This window comes from Delphinus delphis, chromosome 14 (genome assembly GCF_949987515.2).
Source record: "Delphinus delphis chromosome 14, mDelDel1.2, whole genome shotgun sequence".
In the NCBI taxonomy this organism is placed as follows: Eukaryota; Metazoa; Chordata; class Mammalia; order Artiodactyla; family Delphinidae; genus Delphinus; species Delphinus delphis.
Genome location: NC_082696.1, coordinates 14,537,137 through 14,552,168, shown reverse-complemented (window position 1 = coordinate 14,552,168; position 15,032 = coordinate 14,537,137). Strand labels below are relative to the sequence as shown.

Genomic DNA, 15,032 nt, shown 5'->3' with positions numbered 1-15,032 from the left:
ACTTGTATCGGGTTTGTCAATAATGGGAATTTCAAATTTAAGTTGAATTCTTATTATTTTCCAAGGTTGATTATGCCACTGGGACAGCTCAGATTTGGGAAAGGTCTTCCTCATTTTGAAGTAAAATGTTACTCTGCAGCTTCCACTCTAATAGATCATGGAATTACAGGGCCAAAGGATATTGTGCATATTACATGTTTTAGATATTTATATCAAAATTATACCTATTCACACTTCCACCAGCAATGTATGAGAGGACATGTTTGGGGGAATTTTTGAGTTTATTTGTTAATGTTAACTGTAGTAGGTAGAAATAACCAACGAATTTTTAATTTTATGAAATCTGTCTAGGGTTGGATGAATTAAGCTCAAGCCAGAGGTTTTCTACCCTGATGATAATTAGTCATTTTAGTTTTGAGAGGCAGTTTGATCTCAGGCATATCCAAATCCATAGGATGGTTAGCAACATTGTAATAGGAATCAATTGTGTTTTAAAAACACAAACCTTTGAATGATTTCATTACTTAATGCATTTAATTGGGAAATTAAATTGAACACCTTGATCTTATTATTTACAAATGTTTTTGATAAAAGTAATTGTGAAGGGGTCATTATACTTTGTTGCATTAGTAGCACTGAATCTAAAGATTTGTTAATTTAAAAATTTTTTAAAGTGATCCCTGTCACTGTCTTGATAGGGTCTGTGCTCATTTGCCTGTGCGATTTCTTCTGTGGAGGTCAGCCCTGATTTTGCTCTCAGGGAGCTACTTGTTTCTTGTTCTGTGTGTCAGTGTGCTCTGACAGCAGTCCCGAGGTCCTGGCCGGCGACACCAATGTCACATTACTTCAGTGTATCCTTGAGGTAGCCATGCAACAAGACTCGACTCTAGCCGCTGTCTCCCAATAGCTCTACAAGTAATTGCATTTTCAGTCTGAGGACATCTGTTTCCAGCAGATCGGCCGCGTGCCTCTGAATTCTGAAGCGCTTAATCAGAGCACTGGGGGAGCAGGTCCCCAAGGCCTTGTCGCTGGCTCCCGAGTCTGCATTTCATACGAGAAACAGCATATAGTTCTGTGGGCTGAAATGTGTCCAGAAAAAAAAAATCTGACCTGCTGCCATGTGCCACTATATTCTATGACCACAAAAGAATTTTCTGATTTTTATTAGACGTAAGCATTGGTGCTTTGGATTTGTTAAAGAAGACTGTTTTGACCCTGGTCTCTAAGGCAGTGAGAAAACAGCCTGATATTGGGGTGGAAAAAATGCCTCATAGCTGAAATATTTTAATGGTGTTTATTGGTCTCCTGCTGTAAGCTGCTGATTGATTAGTTTATTCCAAACTGACAGTAAGTCTATAGTACTCAAGTGTCTGATATATTTTTTGTGTATTTTTAGGATCTTTTGTAAATTCCTGGTTAAAAATGTCTCTCCATTGGTCATGGAAACTCCCCTCTTTTGCATTAGGGACTTTCTTTCAATGTAAAAGTTAATATGTAATTTCCTATCAAGTTTTAGAACTCTGAGGGGATTAGGATTAATTTTCATCCCTGCATCATTGAATTTAGGACCTCAGTTTTCTAACCACACATTAGATGGTAGTTTCTGAGTAATACATGGGCCCAATTTATTATCGCCAAGGCGGATACTGGTTACTCTAATTGAGCAGCTACTGTATTACTATCTGAAAAGAAATCTGTAAAGTGTTAAAATATTGTATCTGTGATAAAGTGTACATAATTTAATTAGCAGTAATAATGGGACTTCTCTGCACAGACGACTGGTTTGGAAAGGCAGTGGGGAAATGGAGCTGGTGCCAGGACCTGGAGAAGCAAAGCATTTCACAAACTAGTTTCTATAATTAGTTTAGTTATTACATCTCAGAAAGGGGCAGCTTTCTCTAACTACCTACATCCACTGGATGACTTTTCATTCAAATTGATGCCCAAGACTTCCTTGATTTTAAAAAAAAAATCACCAGGAAAAAAAAAGGAAGATATTCTCTTTCTTTTTTTTAAAATAAAAGGTAGGAGGTAGCATTTCAAGTAACATTTTTCCTGTCTTCAAGCTCTAATGCAAAAGGGATGATTGCATTTTAACTAGGAGCCTGAAATGTCAACTGGCCAGTTTAGACGTAGAATCTGTTATTTGACGATATGGTTTCTTTTTAGTTATTTTTGCCCCTAACATACTATTTTAAATAAAAACCAAAAATATGATGCCATTTACCTAGACTACAGTATTATAGCAGTGCTGGCCACAAGTGTTTTTTTTTTTTTTTAAATGAATTTTAAAGATATCCTTTTTATGCCTCTTTGGACCATTCTACATATAGTAAATAGAAGTAGGTGTACTGGTAACATTCTCAATGCCCTTTATTTTTACAAACCTAATCATACATATCATATTCTTTGAAATTATTCTTCTCAGTATGGTACTCTGTCTCCCTCTAACTTTTAATCCTCCCACCCACCAAATGGCTACTCCTTTCTATTTCCTTTCTTCAGGTCCTATCAGTATCGGTTTTATTTTTATGAGACAGGGGGATACACAGTCAATGAATATTGAAAGAAAGATTTTACTCTCCTTTTTTTTTTTTTGGTATGCGGGCCTCTCACTGTTGTGGCCTCTCCCGTTGCGGAGCACAGGCTCCGGACGCGCAGGCTCAGCGGCCATGGCTCACGGGCCCAGCCGCTCCGCAGCATGTGGGATCTTCCCGGACCGGGGCACGAACCCGTGTCCCCTGCATCGGCAGGCGGACTCTCAACCACTGCACCACCAGGGAAGCCCTACTCTCCTTTATACAATGATTTTTTATGATAATTCTACCTGTTATTTAAAATAGTTTTAAGGGGAGACATCTTCATTCAAATAACTTTTAGTGACTTATTAGGACTCTGAGGGTTTACTGTTTACTCAACATCAATTTCCATTTATACCAAACTTAAGGACACATAGGCCTGTAAACATATTCTATATATGGATCGAATCTAGTAGTATGTTAGCCAATGATTTGTTTTTATTAACTCTTTCCAGAGGTCCACATAGAAAAGGCTTATATGTCAGTTTCCTTCTTTTTTTTTCTAGCCCTGATTTTATATCCCTTCTCTTTTTCAGACATCTAAATTTACCTAACATAGCTTTACAATTGAACAACTTTATGAAGAGAGGATAGGGCACCTAAAATTAAAAATGGAATGAGCATTTAACCCTAACTGCTTGAACTTATTAGCAAGCAAGGTAAATGAGAAGCAAATGCAGGTTCCCCTCCTTAGCTGATAATGCTACTGTCCTCACTTTCCGAAATTATTTTAGGACTTGCTCAGTGCTGTAGAGGAGAAAGAAGCTCTTGAAGGGGAAGTTAAGATCCTCCAGGAAAGGCTGCTTGCTGGCCAGCGGGTCTGGGATGCCTCAAAGCAGGAGCTGAACCTCTTGAAGAGAAGCCCTCTGGAGTTGGAGAAGAGTTTGAAGGCCAGTGTGGCTGCAGCCACAGCCTCGCAGAGCGAGTACTCCTCATTTAGGGAGAAAATTGCAGCCCTCCTGAGGAGCAGCTCGGGCACGCTTAGGCCCACGGAGGATGCCATTCTGGAGAGGATTCGAGAAATGGGCGACCGGGAAGAGAGCGGGAAACGGGTGAGTGGGCGATGGCTGCGTACAGGCTTCTTAAGGACAGTCAGATCCTTCATTCAGCATACTCAGTGAGTGAGTGGGTTGTCTGAGTTAGTCAAAAGTAGCATTTAAATGCGGTTGTACTACTTTCAATTATATATTATAGTCCCGAAGCCTGACCACATGCTACCATGCGGGTTCTGGACTCAGAGCTCCCCGGGCTGAATCTTGGTCTCTACTGCACACTCACTTGCTCCAGATGGGACCTTGGGCAGGTTCCTGAGAGGACAGCCTCTGAGATTTTGTTTCCTGGCCTGCTGTACGGGAACAGCCCAGGGTCCACACCCCTTGTCTGCAAACCTTGGAGCCTGCTGTGGTTTTGAATTCAGAATTTTTCAGTGTTTAGGAAGGTAAAATTGTCCCCAGAAAGGTAATGGAGAAAGCACCCTTCCATATTCCTCCTCAGTGGGGTCTGGGACAGCACCCCATAATCACCACATTCATCTTCTGTGGCAAAAGCTGTGAGCAGCTCTGCTGCGTGGGACCCACCAAGACTGTGAATAGCCTCGGTCACTTCAGGTCAGGGTTTGTTGCCAAATCCTGTTAGGTCAAGCTTTGCTAGCAAATAACTTTTGGAAAAAAACCGTCAGCTTTCAGATCCTTTTGGATTTTGCAATTGTAGATAAGAGTTCCTGGACCTGCAACTGTATCTGCCTCTTCAGGTTGTTGTTTGTTGTAAGCATTAAATGAAAAAAAATTGTTAGGAAGTCCTTAACACACTGGCAAATAGCAATACTAAACATTAACTATTGCTGCCCTGGCCCCTCCTCCCCTTCTCGCCTCCTTTTCCTGATGTGTTGGTACCTGGAACAGTCTTTCAGGGGACCTATTTAACAAGTGGATTTAAAAATGGTTGAAATCACACATATGATTGAAGCTTGCTTAATTTTGTTACCTTATTTATACTATTAGCAAGTCTCATTTTCTATAAAGCTTTGCTTAGCTGAGTTAATTTCAGCCCACACTCTGTTTAAACTATCCTCAAATCCAGATTATTGAAGTCCTAATTAATGAGGTTTTAAGGTAAATAATATCCAAATTCTATGTATGATTCCATTAGGAACTATTTCTTCTATTGAGTTCATTTTTTTGCTTGAAAGGAGAAAATGCACTTTTCCTCCTTTAAATGATCCTAAAAAACTCAAAGTGATCACTAACTCAAAGTTCGGGGCTGCATTTGTAAATTTCCTTTAGTGATGAAACTTCTTTTAAAAAATAAATTTATTTATTTATTTATTTTTGGCTGCGTTGGGTCTTCGTTGTGGTGCGCGGGCTTCTCACTGCAGTGGCTTCTCTTGTTGCGGAGCACAGGCTCAAGGTGCACAGGCTTCAGTATTTGCAGCATGTGGGCTCAGTGATAGTGGCTCGTGGACCCTAGAGCGCGTGGGCTTCAGTAGTTGTGGTGCACGGGCTTAGTTTCTCCATGGCATGTGGGATCTTCCTGGACCAGGGGTTGAACCGGTGTCCCCTGCATTGGCAGGTGGATTCTTAACCACTGCGCCACCAGGGAAGTCCCGATAAAACATTTTTAATTCCCTTTAAAACTGCAAAATTCACATGTACTCCAGGAGCAGCCCTAGTGACTCCTTTGTTCAAGTGTAGGATTCTCTGTGGATATAAAATGTTCACCCCTGTAACATGTGTGGGTCTCTGAGAGTGACTCAGTTTATCTTGTGATGCAGTACACATATAGGTCCTGGATTGGGGAAGGGAATTATTTACAGGACTGGGAAAAACTTCAAGTGACTTACCGTGAATAGTAATAGACGTACTCCAACAGCTAATGGATCTTTGCCATTTCATTTTATTGCTTCCCTCTTCTATTTTCCCAAATGTTTTCCTAAAACTATTTTAATTCCAGCATGTGAAACATGGCATAAAGTTGTCAGCATGAAGTATATGTTTATTTTCTAAAGCAAAATGATGTAAATTGGTTAAGCTGGATATGCCTTCTCCCTCTCCTCATAAAAATGAGAATGATTCAGTGTTTTTAGTGCCTTTGTCCGCCTTTCCTACCCTGTAATTTTTTTCAGTAGCTGCTCTCACTATTTAGAAGCCTGAAATCAAGCATATAGCTGGCACCTTGTGTGACTCCTCTTCAAGTAAAATCAGGAGAAAATGGATTCCATATATTGTCTTAGAAATGTTCCTGAAGAATGGGAGCTTTGCAGTTTGATGAATCTGTTTGTTGAGGAGGCTGCAACGCCCTGCCAGCTGCCGTGGATAAACACACAGTCCACTCTTGAGTAATACCCTTGTGCTCAGGGCCTGGCAAATTCTCCCCTTCACCGTGACTCCTACTTACTGAACATTGCTTTTCTTGTTTACCTCTTCGCTCTTCATTTTCACTCTCCTCTAGTTGCAGTTCGGGGTAGAACTCAGGACACGACCCACACTTTTTCAGTAAGTCATTTCTGCTTGTTCCATGCTTTTCTGATTATAACAGAATCTAATTTTCTTTTTAAATGCTTTACTATATCTTAGAGCAGGGTATCTCAGCTGTTGACATGTTCTGAGCTGGATAATCCTTTGTTGTAAAGGCTGTTCTGTGTATTGTACGATGTTTAGCAGCATCTCCAGCTTCTACCCACTAGATACCGATAGTACCTCCTCTTCTCCCCAGTTTGTGACAAGCAGAGATGTCTCTAGACATTGCAAAATGTCCCTGGGGCTGGGGGGTGGGCGGTGAAATTGTCCCTAGTTGAAAACCACTCTCTTAGAGGAATGTTCTACTGTCGGGTTCCCAGGAATTCTAAATGAGTATTTCGATGTTATGCAGCCTGAAATTTCAGGACACTCGTAACAAGTGTTTTTGAAATAATGGTTTCTTACACAATGACAGGAAGCTGTGACGTTTTCAGATTTTAGTTTAGAATCTTGAGGCAAAGTGTTTTTTTGTTTGTTTTTTAACTTTTAGATGTTTCCAAACTGGCTAGTCACCTGGCTGAGAATTGATCTGTACAGAGAGGACAGGACCATGAGGGATTTCCATGTCGTCTCCTTCATTATAGACAAATTAGTACAACCTTACAAAAATTTATCTAGACAGCTCGTCTGTTCTGCTTTAGAGCACACACAAGGCTGTACATCCTCCACTGGAGCTTTTCCAGTCTGGTGTGGGAGCTCTGGGGAAGCAATCCGATGCCATAAAGGACCTGAGATGTTTCTGCAACTCCCACACTCCCCCTTCTGATCTCATCATTCTGCTCTGTTCTTAATCCTCCAATATCCTAAACCAAACGTTTGCCCAGAAGCTTCAAGTAGACTTCCTTTGACATTTAATTGTCCAGCATTATGTTCTATAGTCACCCCTGGCTACAAGGGCATCTGGGAAAGTACACAGATAGAGATTTCAGCTCTCCCAGCCTCTATAGTGTATTAATTTCCTAGAATGGCCATGACAAAGTACCACTACCTGGGTGGCTTAAACAACAGAAATGTATTGTCTCACAGTTCTGGAGGCTTGAAGTCCAAAGTTAAGGTGTTGGAATTGGTGTCTTCTGAGTGCTGCAGGGGAGAACCTGTTTCGCACCTCTCACCTGGCTTCTGTAGCCTCAGGTATTCCTTGGCTTATGGACCATGATCTCTCTGTGTCTTCACATAATTTTCCTTCTACTTGTGTGTCTCTCTTTCCAAATTTCCTCTTTTAATAAGGACACCAGTCCTATTGGATTAGGGCCCATCCTCAAAACCTCATTTTAACTTGATTATCTCTGTAAAGATTCTGTTTCCAAATAAGGTCACATTCTGAGGCACCAGGGGACTTCCCCGCATCTCTTTTGGGGTGACCCAATTCAAGTCATAATAAAAGTTGACATACACAACTTTTATTATGTATGTCATACTTTTATTATGTATGACAGGTGTAGGGCTAGCCTGTCCATAAAGTTGGCCATAAGTACTGACAAGAAGGAAGGATAATTTGATTGGTTCCTGATAACTTATTTTGTGTATTTCTTAAGTGAAAATCTAGTTTCAGTAATCAGAAGAGAATTGTCCATGTCCAAAAGGCACTGGCCCTTAAGTGACCTGAGTGGCTCTCTCTTCAGTTTTGAGCTCTCGTGTTTCCATTGGGTTTAATCTTAGGGCAAAAGTTCCCTCTCTGGAAAAATCAACAACTACTTGTCCTTGGGAAGTAAATTAATTCTGTTAGGGCATTATGACTTCACTTCCAAAATCCAAGCTGCTTGTTTTTGAAGTATGGTTTATTTCAGGGCCTTCTTTTTGTTTTTAAAAAATTGAGATATGTATTCTTTATTACAATCCACCCCCTCTTCCCTGCCCTATTCCATGTATCTCTAGTGTTGAAATCCCTGGCACATCTTGTGCCACAGAGTATCAGGGATATATTAACAAATGGTACTAAGAAAAAGGAGGAGAAAAAAAAAAAGGAAAGAAAATCACATTCTTGGTGTGAGAAACACAACAGAACTTTACAGTTTCGATGGGACACGTATTTTCACCCCGGCATTGGCATTTGGTGTTCCCAAGAACTGAGTCAGATTGGAATGTTAATTTATTTGAATAAAAATATGTAAATTTAACTTTGAAAAGACTTGGTGGTATCATATTCATGGAGATCTAGGTAAGCGTATGCAGGTAAGTTCTGTGGTGCATAGAATATAGGGAAGTTCATAGCTGTTTGCTCCTCTCTGGACGCCAGAATCTTGGCAGGGAGGTTGGGTAGGTTCTGCACTGGTCAGCCATCCTGGTGTTTTTAAAAGTTACACTCTGCCGAGTCTGCAGGTTCCATGGAACGCTTTCAGGTCCACCCAGGGTGAGGATGCAGGAGGGACCCCCTCAGCTCTGATTCAACACATTTATTCCTTATTTGTCTTTACCAGAAAGACTTCTAGTTGAAAAACAGGCTCTATGGGCTGAAAAGAGTTTGAGAAACACGATATAACATAATTCCTGAAAGGCTCCATAAACTAAGAAAAGCAAAGGACTGAGTGAACCCACATACTGGAGGAGTAATACTGATGATAAAAGTGGATGCAGCTAAGAATAGAACTACCATACGACCAAGCAATCTCACTACTGGGCATATACCCTGAGAAAACCATAATTCAAAAAGAGTCATGTACCACAATGTTCATTGCAGCTCTATTTACAATAGCCAGGGCATGGAAGCAACCTAAGTGTCCATCATCGGATGAATGGATAAAGAAGATGTGGCACATATACACAATGGAATATTACTCAGCCATAAAAAGAAACGAAGTTGAGCTATTTGTAGTGAGGTGGATGGACCTAAAGACTGTCATACAGAGTGAAGTAAGTCAGAAAGAGAAAAACAAATACTGTATGCTAACACATATATATGGAATCTAAAAAAAAAAAAAAGGTTCTGAAGAACCTAGGGACAGGACAGGAATAAAGACGCAGACGTAGAGAATGGACTTGATGACACGGGGAGGGGGAAGTGTAAGCTGCGACGAAGTGAGAGAGTGGCATGGACATGTATACACTACCAAATGTAAAATAGATAGCTAGTGGGAAGCAGCCACATAGCACAGGGAGATCAGCTCGGTGCTTTGTGACCACCTAGAGGGGTGGGATAGGGAGAGTGGGAGGGAGACACAAGAGGGAGGAGATATGGGGATATATGTATACGTATAGCTGATTCACTTTGTTATAAAGCAGAAACTAACACACCATTGTAAAGCAATTATACTCCAATAAAGATGTTAATAAAAAAAAAGTGGATGCAATATGTTGAACTTCAGTTGGGTATGGGATACCGGGCTACTCGGATTATCTAATTTAGCTCAGCTGCTCATCATGCAAAGTCTATGAGTTTCAGAGAGGTTAATTTCTTGCTTCAGTTAACACACTGGTAAGTGGTAGAGTGAGAACTTGAAATCAGGACTGTCTGACTTTAAAGTCCCTGTTCCACAGTCTGGTCTACATCAGGTGTCTGCTTCTTCCTTCAGGGTCATTATCACTCTCTGAGTCTAGTTACTGCACTTGCTCAAGGTCATTACTGATTGATTTCCATTGAAGACTTTGCTCTCCTCTGGTAAGGTCTGCAGCGTGTTGACTGTGGCTAAGTGATCACACAGTTTTCCATCTCTCCAGCTGAGATTTTCTGCATCTGTTAGCTCTTTGGTTTCATTCTCTTTGCCAGGTGAACTGTGAGATAGGAGAACTGTGGAAGGATCTTCAGGTGGAAAGACTTACTTTCTACTGGGAGTCCAGTGTGAAACCACATTTTCAGTTGCACAGAAATGTGTCATCCCTTGTACAACATAGTATCATTAGACAGCCCCTTAGGAGCCAGTATCTTGAGGACGTTGTTTGATAGCCCTTGTTCTGTAGGTTACTTTGTATATGGTACTTAATGCATTTTTGCATTAAGGTCAGACCTACTATTGCACTAAAGGTAGGAAACATGAAATGAAGGTTCTTAAAGCCTCATAGTCTATAATGAAAGTATAAATTTCCTTTGGAAATGGAATTCCATGGATATGATGCTGAGCAGCTTGCCATCAAATAGCTGATTTTAAACACTCAAAGGAGTATAGAATTAATTGAATTATAGGCCTCGGACCTTGAGAGCCTTAGAAGGACAAAATTAGAGAGTTCAGAGATTAAGTAATTTAACCTTCCTTGATTGGCCCAATTCTAGCCTTCTCCAGTGACTGGGAACTCCACTGCCTGACATGTGAAGATGCTTAAAATATGAGGTAAAAACAAACCCACAGAATTGCATATATAACATCTCAACTATATTTTAGCAATACATACAAATAAATTATTAAAAAATATTAATAGTTGTTGCCTTTGGGTGGTGGGATCATGGGAATTAGTTTTGCTTATTTACACTTTTGTGTTTGTCCGTAATGAATCTTCTTATACAGTGAGTATGTATCACTTTGAAATTATTGGGGCTGGGGGAAATTCTTTACCTTCGAGTAAGATTCTTTGATTTATACCTTTTGGTCCTCAACTTGAGCTCTGAGGGCAACTCAACAAATCCTACTATTCTTCTATATAATCGCTTTTTAAAATAGTTGAAGACAGCTTGAATGTCTTCTTGCCTTTAAATTTGGTTGTTTGTAGATAGGCAAACAGGAATTTTTTTTTTTTTAACCTGAGACTGTAAGCCTGAGACCGTCAAGATATATTAATTTCTGTGAGAATGGTACTGAGTATTATGTAAATATCTACTACTTTTCCCCTTTCTTCTTCCAAAATAAACCATCAAAGCCAAACAAATTTATCACCTCAAACTTGGTGTTTTTATCGAATTCAACATTGTCTGAAAATTGGATTTGGCAGAATCAATTTGAGTAATCTCAAAGTGTACTTGAGGTGTTTGGTAAATTTAAGTTCTTGGTTTAAGGGAAGGTCAGGACAGAGAGGGAAACTCCAGGAAAGGATGGAAGCGTTGGGCAAGGTAGGGGGTTGTGTAGAGTTTTGGGTCCTTTAATGGAGAAATAGTGGTTTTATGCTTTAGAAGAGGAGGTGGTGATCAGATTTCCTTGCCTTCTTATACTCTGCTATTGACCGTATTTAGAGTCATTATATTAGTGGAATTTTGCCCTTTCAAATGCTGAAACGATGACATTACTCCAAAACTATTCAGCACAGACGCAGTACCACTGCACTTCAGTGCATGAGTAACCAATATGCAATAGAAAGTTCTAAAAAAAGCTTGAAAAAATATCTTTCTGCCCTTGAATTCCTGATAATGTCTCAAGGTTACCTATCAAGATTACCTCATTGTATAATCTTAATCTGGTATATGTGGTGAAAGAGTTTCTCTGGAAAACTCAAAGTACTTTGAAAACTCAAAAGTTTTCAAAGTACTTTCTGTCTGAATTCTTTTTCCAACTAAGCTTTGAAACTCCTAAATTAATAGTAGTTTTAGGAGTAAGTGTTTTCCCGAAATACTTCTCGAGGAACCTGTTTAAGGAATTATATAAAAATTAAAAATACCAGTAAAATATTTTATTAGCTAACGAGTGTAGATTTATTTCAGGCAGAGGCAAATACAGCTATCCATTACCTATTTTTTTAAGTTAATTGTTGCAGAGAATCTGGAAGCTGGTGTTATAAATAGTTTTGTCCCTTCGGCTAAGCAGTAGATTTTAACACTTTGTTGAATCTGAAACAAGGCTTATCCTTGTTCTGTTTCTTTGTTTCCAGATGGTCTCCCAGCTTGAAGCCCAAATATCTGAGCTTGTTGAACAGTTGGGAAATGAGTCTGGGTTTCACCAGAGAGCTCTACAGAGAGCCCAGAAAGCAGAAAAGAAGTTGGAGACTCTTCAGGGTCAGCTGACACATCTGGAGGGAGAGCTGGTCTCTGGAGACGTTTTGCGAGACAACTTGAATTTCGAGAAGCAAAAAGTAATAACCTGAGGGCATGTCTGTGGGTGGAAACATCTGCTGCAGTATAAAATTTCACCTGGAAATATTTTGAATTTTGCAGTACTTTGGTAGATTGGTTAAGTTCTGAGTTCTGAGTAAATTTCAAGGAACAGTGGATGTTGTTTTGGTGTTCCTTGCTATTGTTTGGAGCTTCCTTGATTCAAGTTAATTCAATTAAATTCAACAGGTATTTATTGAACGTCTGTTATATATGAGACTCTGAAGGTTTGGGGGGTAAGGTATAACACGCAGTTCTTGACCATAAAACCTCATGATTCAGTAGAGGAGACAGACATTCAAATAGTTTGCTGTACTATAAGGCTATAAGTGTTATAATAGATGTATTGATCAACAGAGTGCTCTAGGAGTCCAGTGAAGGGAGTGATAAATTCTGGATGAGGGGAGGATTTTACAGTGGAGGAGATAATCGAGTTCACCTTCGAAGGATAAGTAGGGTTTTAGTGGAGAGAAAGAGCAGATACTGTAGGGGAGACAGTTTGAACAAAAGCATGAAAGTTGCAAGTGCATAGTATATTCAGAGAGCGCAGAGTAGCTGTTGCCATGTGGCTGGAACGTGGCATTCTTGGCGAGGCTCTGACAGGCGAGCAGATTGGAATGGCTTGGATTATGAAGATTGAGTTCTCTTTATTCTGTAGACTATGACGTGTAATAAGTGACTTCTGAACATCACAGTATTTTAGAAAGATCTCATCACTGTGGAGCTGGGATTGCAGTGTGGAGAGACTCAGAAACGATAGTGGCGACAAGGAAGGTAGAGTGAGAAGAGATGGGGTCTAAGTTTAAGATTTGACCCTGGGAAGACCATTGGTGACATCTGAGTGGCAGTTTTGGTAGAGCGGTGGAGAATAGGAGGGGTGACTAGGAAGAGAAGGGCTAGAGACTTATACGACTACCAAGGCTGGTGACCAAAGAGAAAAGAGGCATGAAGCCAAAGCTATGAACAGGATCAGAGCAAGGTTTTATCGGACAGAATGGCAAGGTACATGTTTGTACCTTGTCACGGGCATCTGTAGGGGAAGAAAAAGAGACAGATGGGCTCAAGAGCATAGGTGCAGAGTTTGGCATGAAAAATACTCTTCAGCTGAAAAATCTGTACTCTGGACACTCATTCATTTTCATCCTCTGTACTTAAAAAAGTTGAGGACACACCACGCCTGTGTTGAGGGTTGGATATGCAAAGATGCCTAAGAGGCGTCTGTGGGAAATCCTAGTGTCATGGATGAGATGGGCAAATCAGGGCACAATGAGTACAGTTAGTGCTACAATCGAGATAGGTATACAATGCGACAGGAATTCAGATAAAGGAACTTCTTCCCTATTTCTGTGTGTGAGGAAATGAGCCATATTCACACAAGCGGTCACATGTGAGAGGGGCCTGAAAGAATGAGTAGGAACTTGGCAGGCAGAAGCGGTGGGGAAGGAATTTGAGGCAGAGGGGACAGCAGGAAGGATGAAGAAACAGAGGGTGACAGGGAGACTGGAACGTGATGCTTGCCGAGGCAGAGGCAGGAGGCAGCTCTCAAGGTGGCAGGAATAACTGAGGTAGGGCAGGCTGATTACGTGAGGCTTTATCCTGTGGGTAATGGAAAGCCACAGGAGGGTTCTGACTCAAAGAAAGGTTTTTCTGCAGGCAGAGTGGCTCTGAGAGTCTAGAGGCAATCCATATTGCACATTGCTGGTCTCTCTGAGAAAATGTTCTCCTTACCTTCTTCTAGAAATAACTATCCCTTCAAGACTCAGCTCCAATGCCACTTCCTCTGGAAGCCTTTCCTCAGAGGCTTAGTTCTTCACGCAACACGTACCTGGCTCTGTCACGGCACTAATCACCCTTTTTGTATCCATGTCTTAATTTGTCTTTTCCAGTCAACTCAGAACTTCTTGAGGCCCGGGGAAATCATTTTTTCTGGATTTTTCCAGGGCTTAGAGCAAGAATCAATAAATATTATTTAAATAATAGAAGAAGCATATCAAAGGCAAGACTTTTAGGTAGATCGTTGTCTCTTCCCGCCTTCACTAGGATGACTCATTAATTTTAATTGAGGTTATGCCAAAACAGCTTTCAGTCATGCAATCAAGTTGTGTAAACTGATTCTGCCCATGGTGAATCTCTCGTAGATAACTGCCTATAAAATAGTCATAGTTGCCTTACTGCCTAGTAAGGCTAGTAGGTATGTAAGATTGAAAAGCAAAGGTGTATAGAGATTAAATTTAAATACAGGTAATTGAGGTAAATTTAAATAGTAGGCATGTAAGATTGAAAAGCAAAGGTGTATAGAGATTAAATTTAAATACAGGTAATTGAGGTTTATACGACATAGAATATATTCATGCTACACTGTGATTCAAATGAACAAAATGTACAGGAATCCTGTCAGCAACGTTAACTTTCTGAGGCTTGGCCAAGATCCTTGAAAAGGCACTTTCTCTGTGGGGTCTTGGCTCAGTCCTGCCTTAATCCCCTTTGGCCTGCTGTAGATCCTTGAATACTGAGTGGATGGGTCACATGTAGAAATAGAAAGAGAGGCTTTTATACCTTCGCATGAAAGGTACCGACTCTATTTTATTTAAAATACAAACAGTAGCAGTTATTTCACTTTCATCTGCATAGATTAGAAATGAAATAGTCCATGAGGGGGGCTGACCCAACATTAAGAAGTGACAAACTGGGGCTTCCCTGGTGGCGCGGTAGTTAAGAATCCGCCTGCCAATGCAGGGGACACAGGTTCAAGCCCTGGTTAGGGAAGATCCCACGTGCTGCAGAGCAACGAGGCCTGTGTGCCACAACTACTGAGCCTGTGCTCTAGAGCCCCCGAGCCACAACTACTGAAGCCTGCGAGCCACAACTACTGAAGCCCGCGTGCCTAGAGCCCGTGCTCTGCAACAAGAGAAGCCACCGCAATGAGAAGCTCACACGCTGCAACGAAGACCCAAGACAGCCAAAAAAAGAAGTGACAAACTGATGATTCAG

General features: G+C 40.8%; 1 protein-coding gene across 1 annotated transcript in view; it reads left to right on the top strand.

The window, feature by feature from the left end:
- The window catches only part of CCDC170 (coiled-coil domain containing 170), an 86,150-nt gene that overhangs the window by 52,754 nt on the left and 18,364 nt on the right, over nucleotides 1–15,032 (top strand). The window contains 2 exon segments of the mRNA XM_060030493.1: nucleotides 3,314–3,631; nucleotides 11,822–12,022. Of these exon segments, the coding sequence (XP_059886476.1) occupies nucleotides 3,314–3,631; nucleotides 11,822–12,022 (519 nt within the window).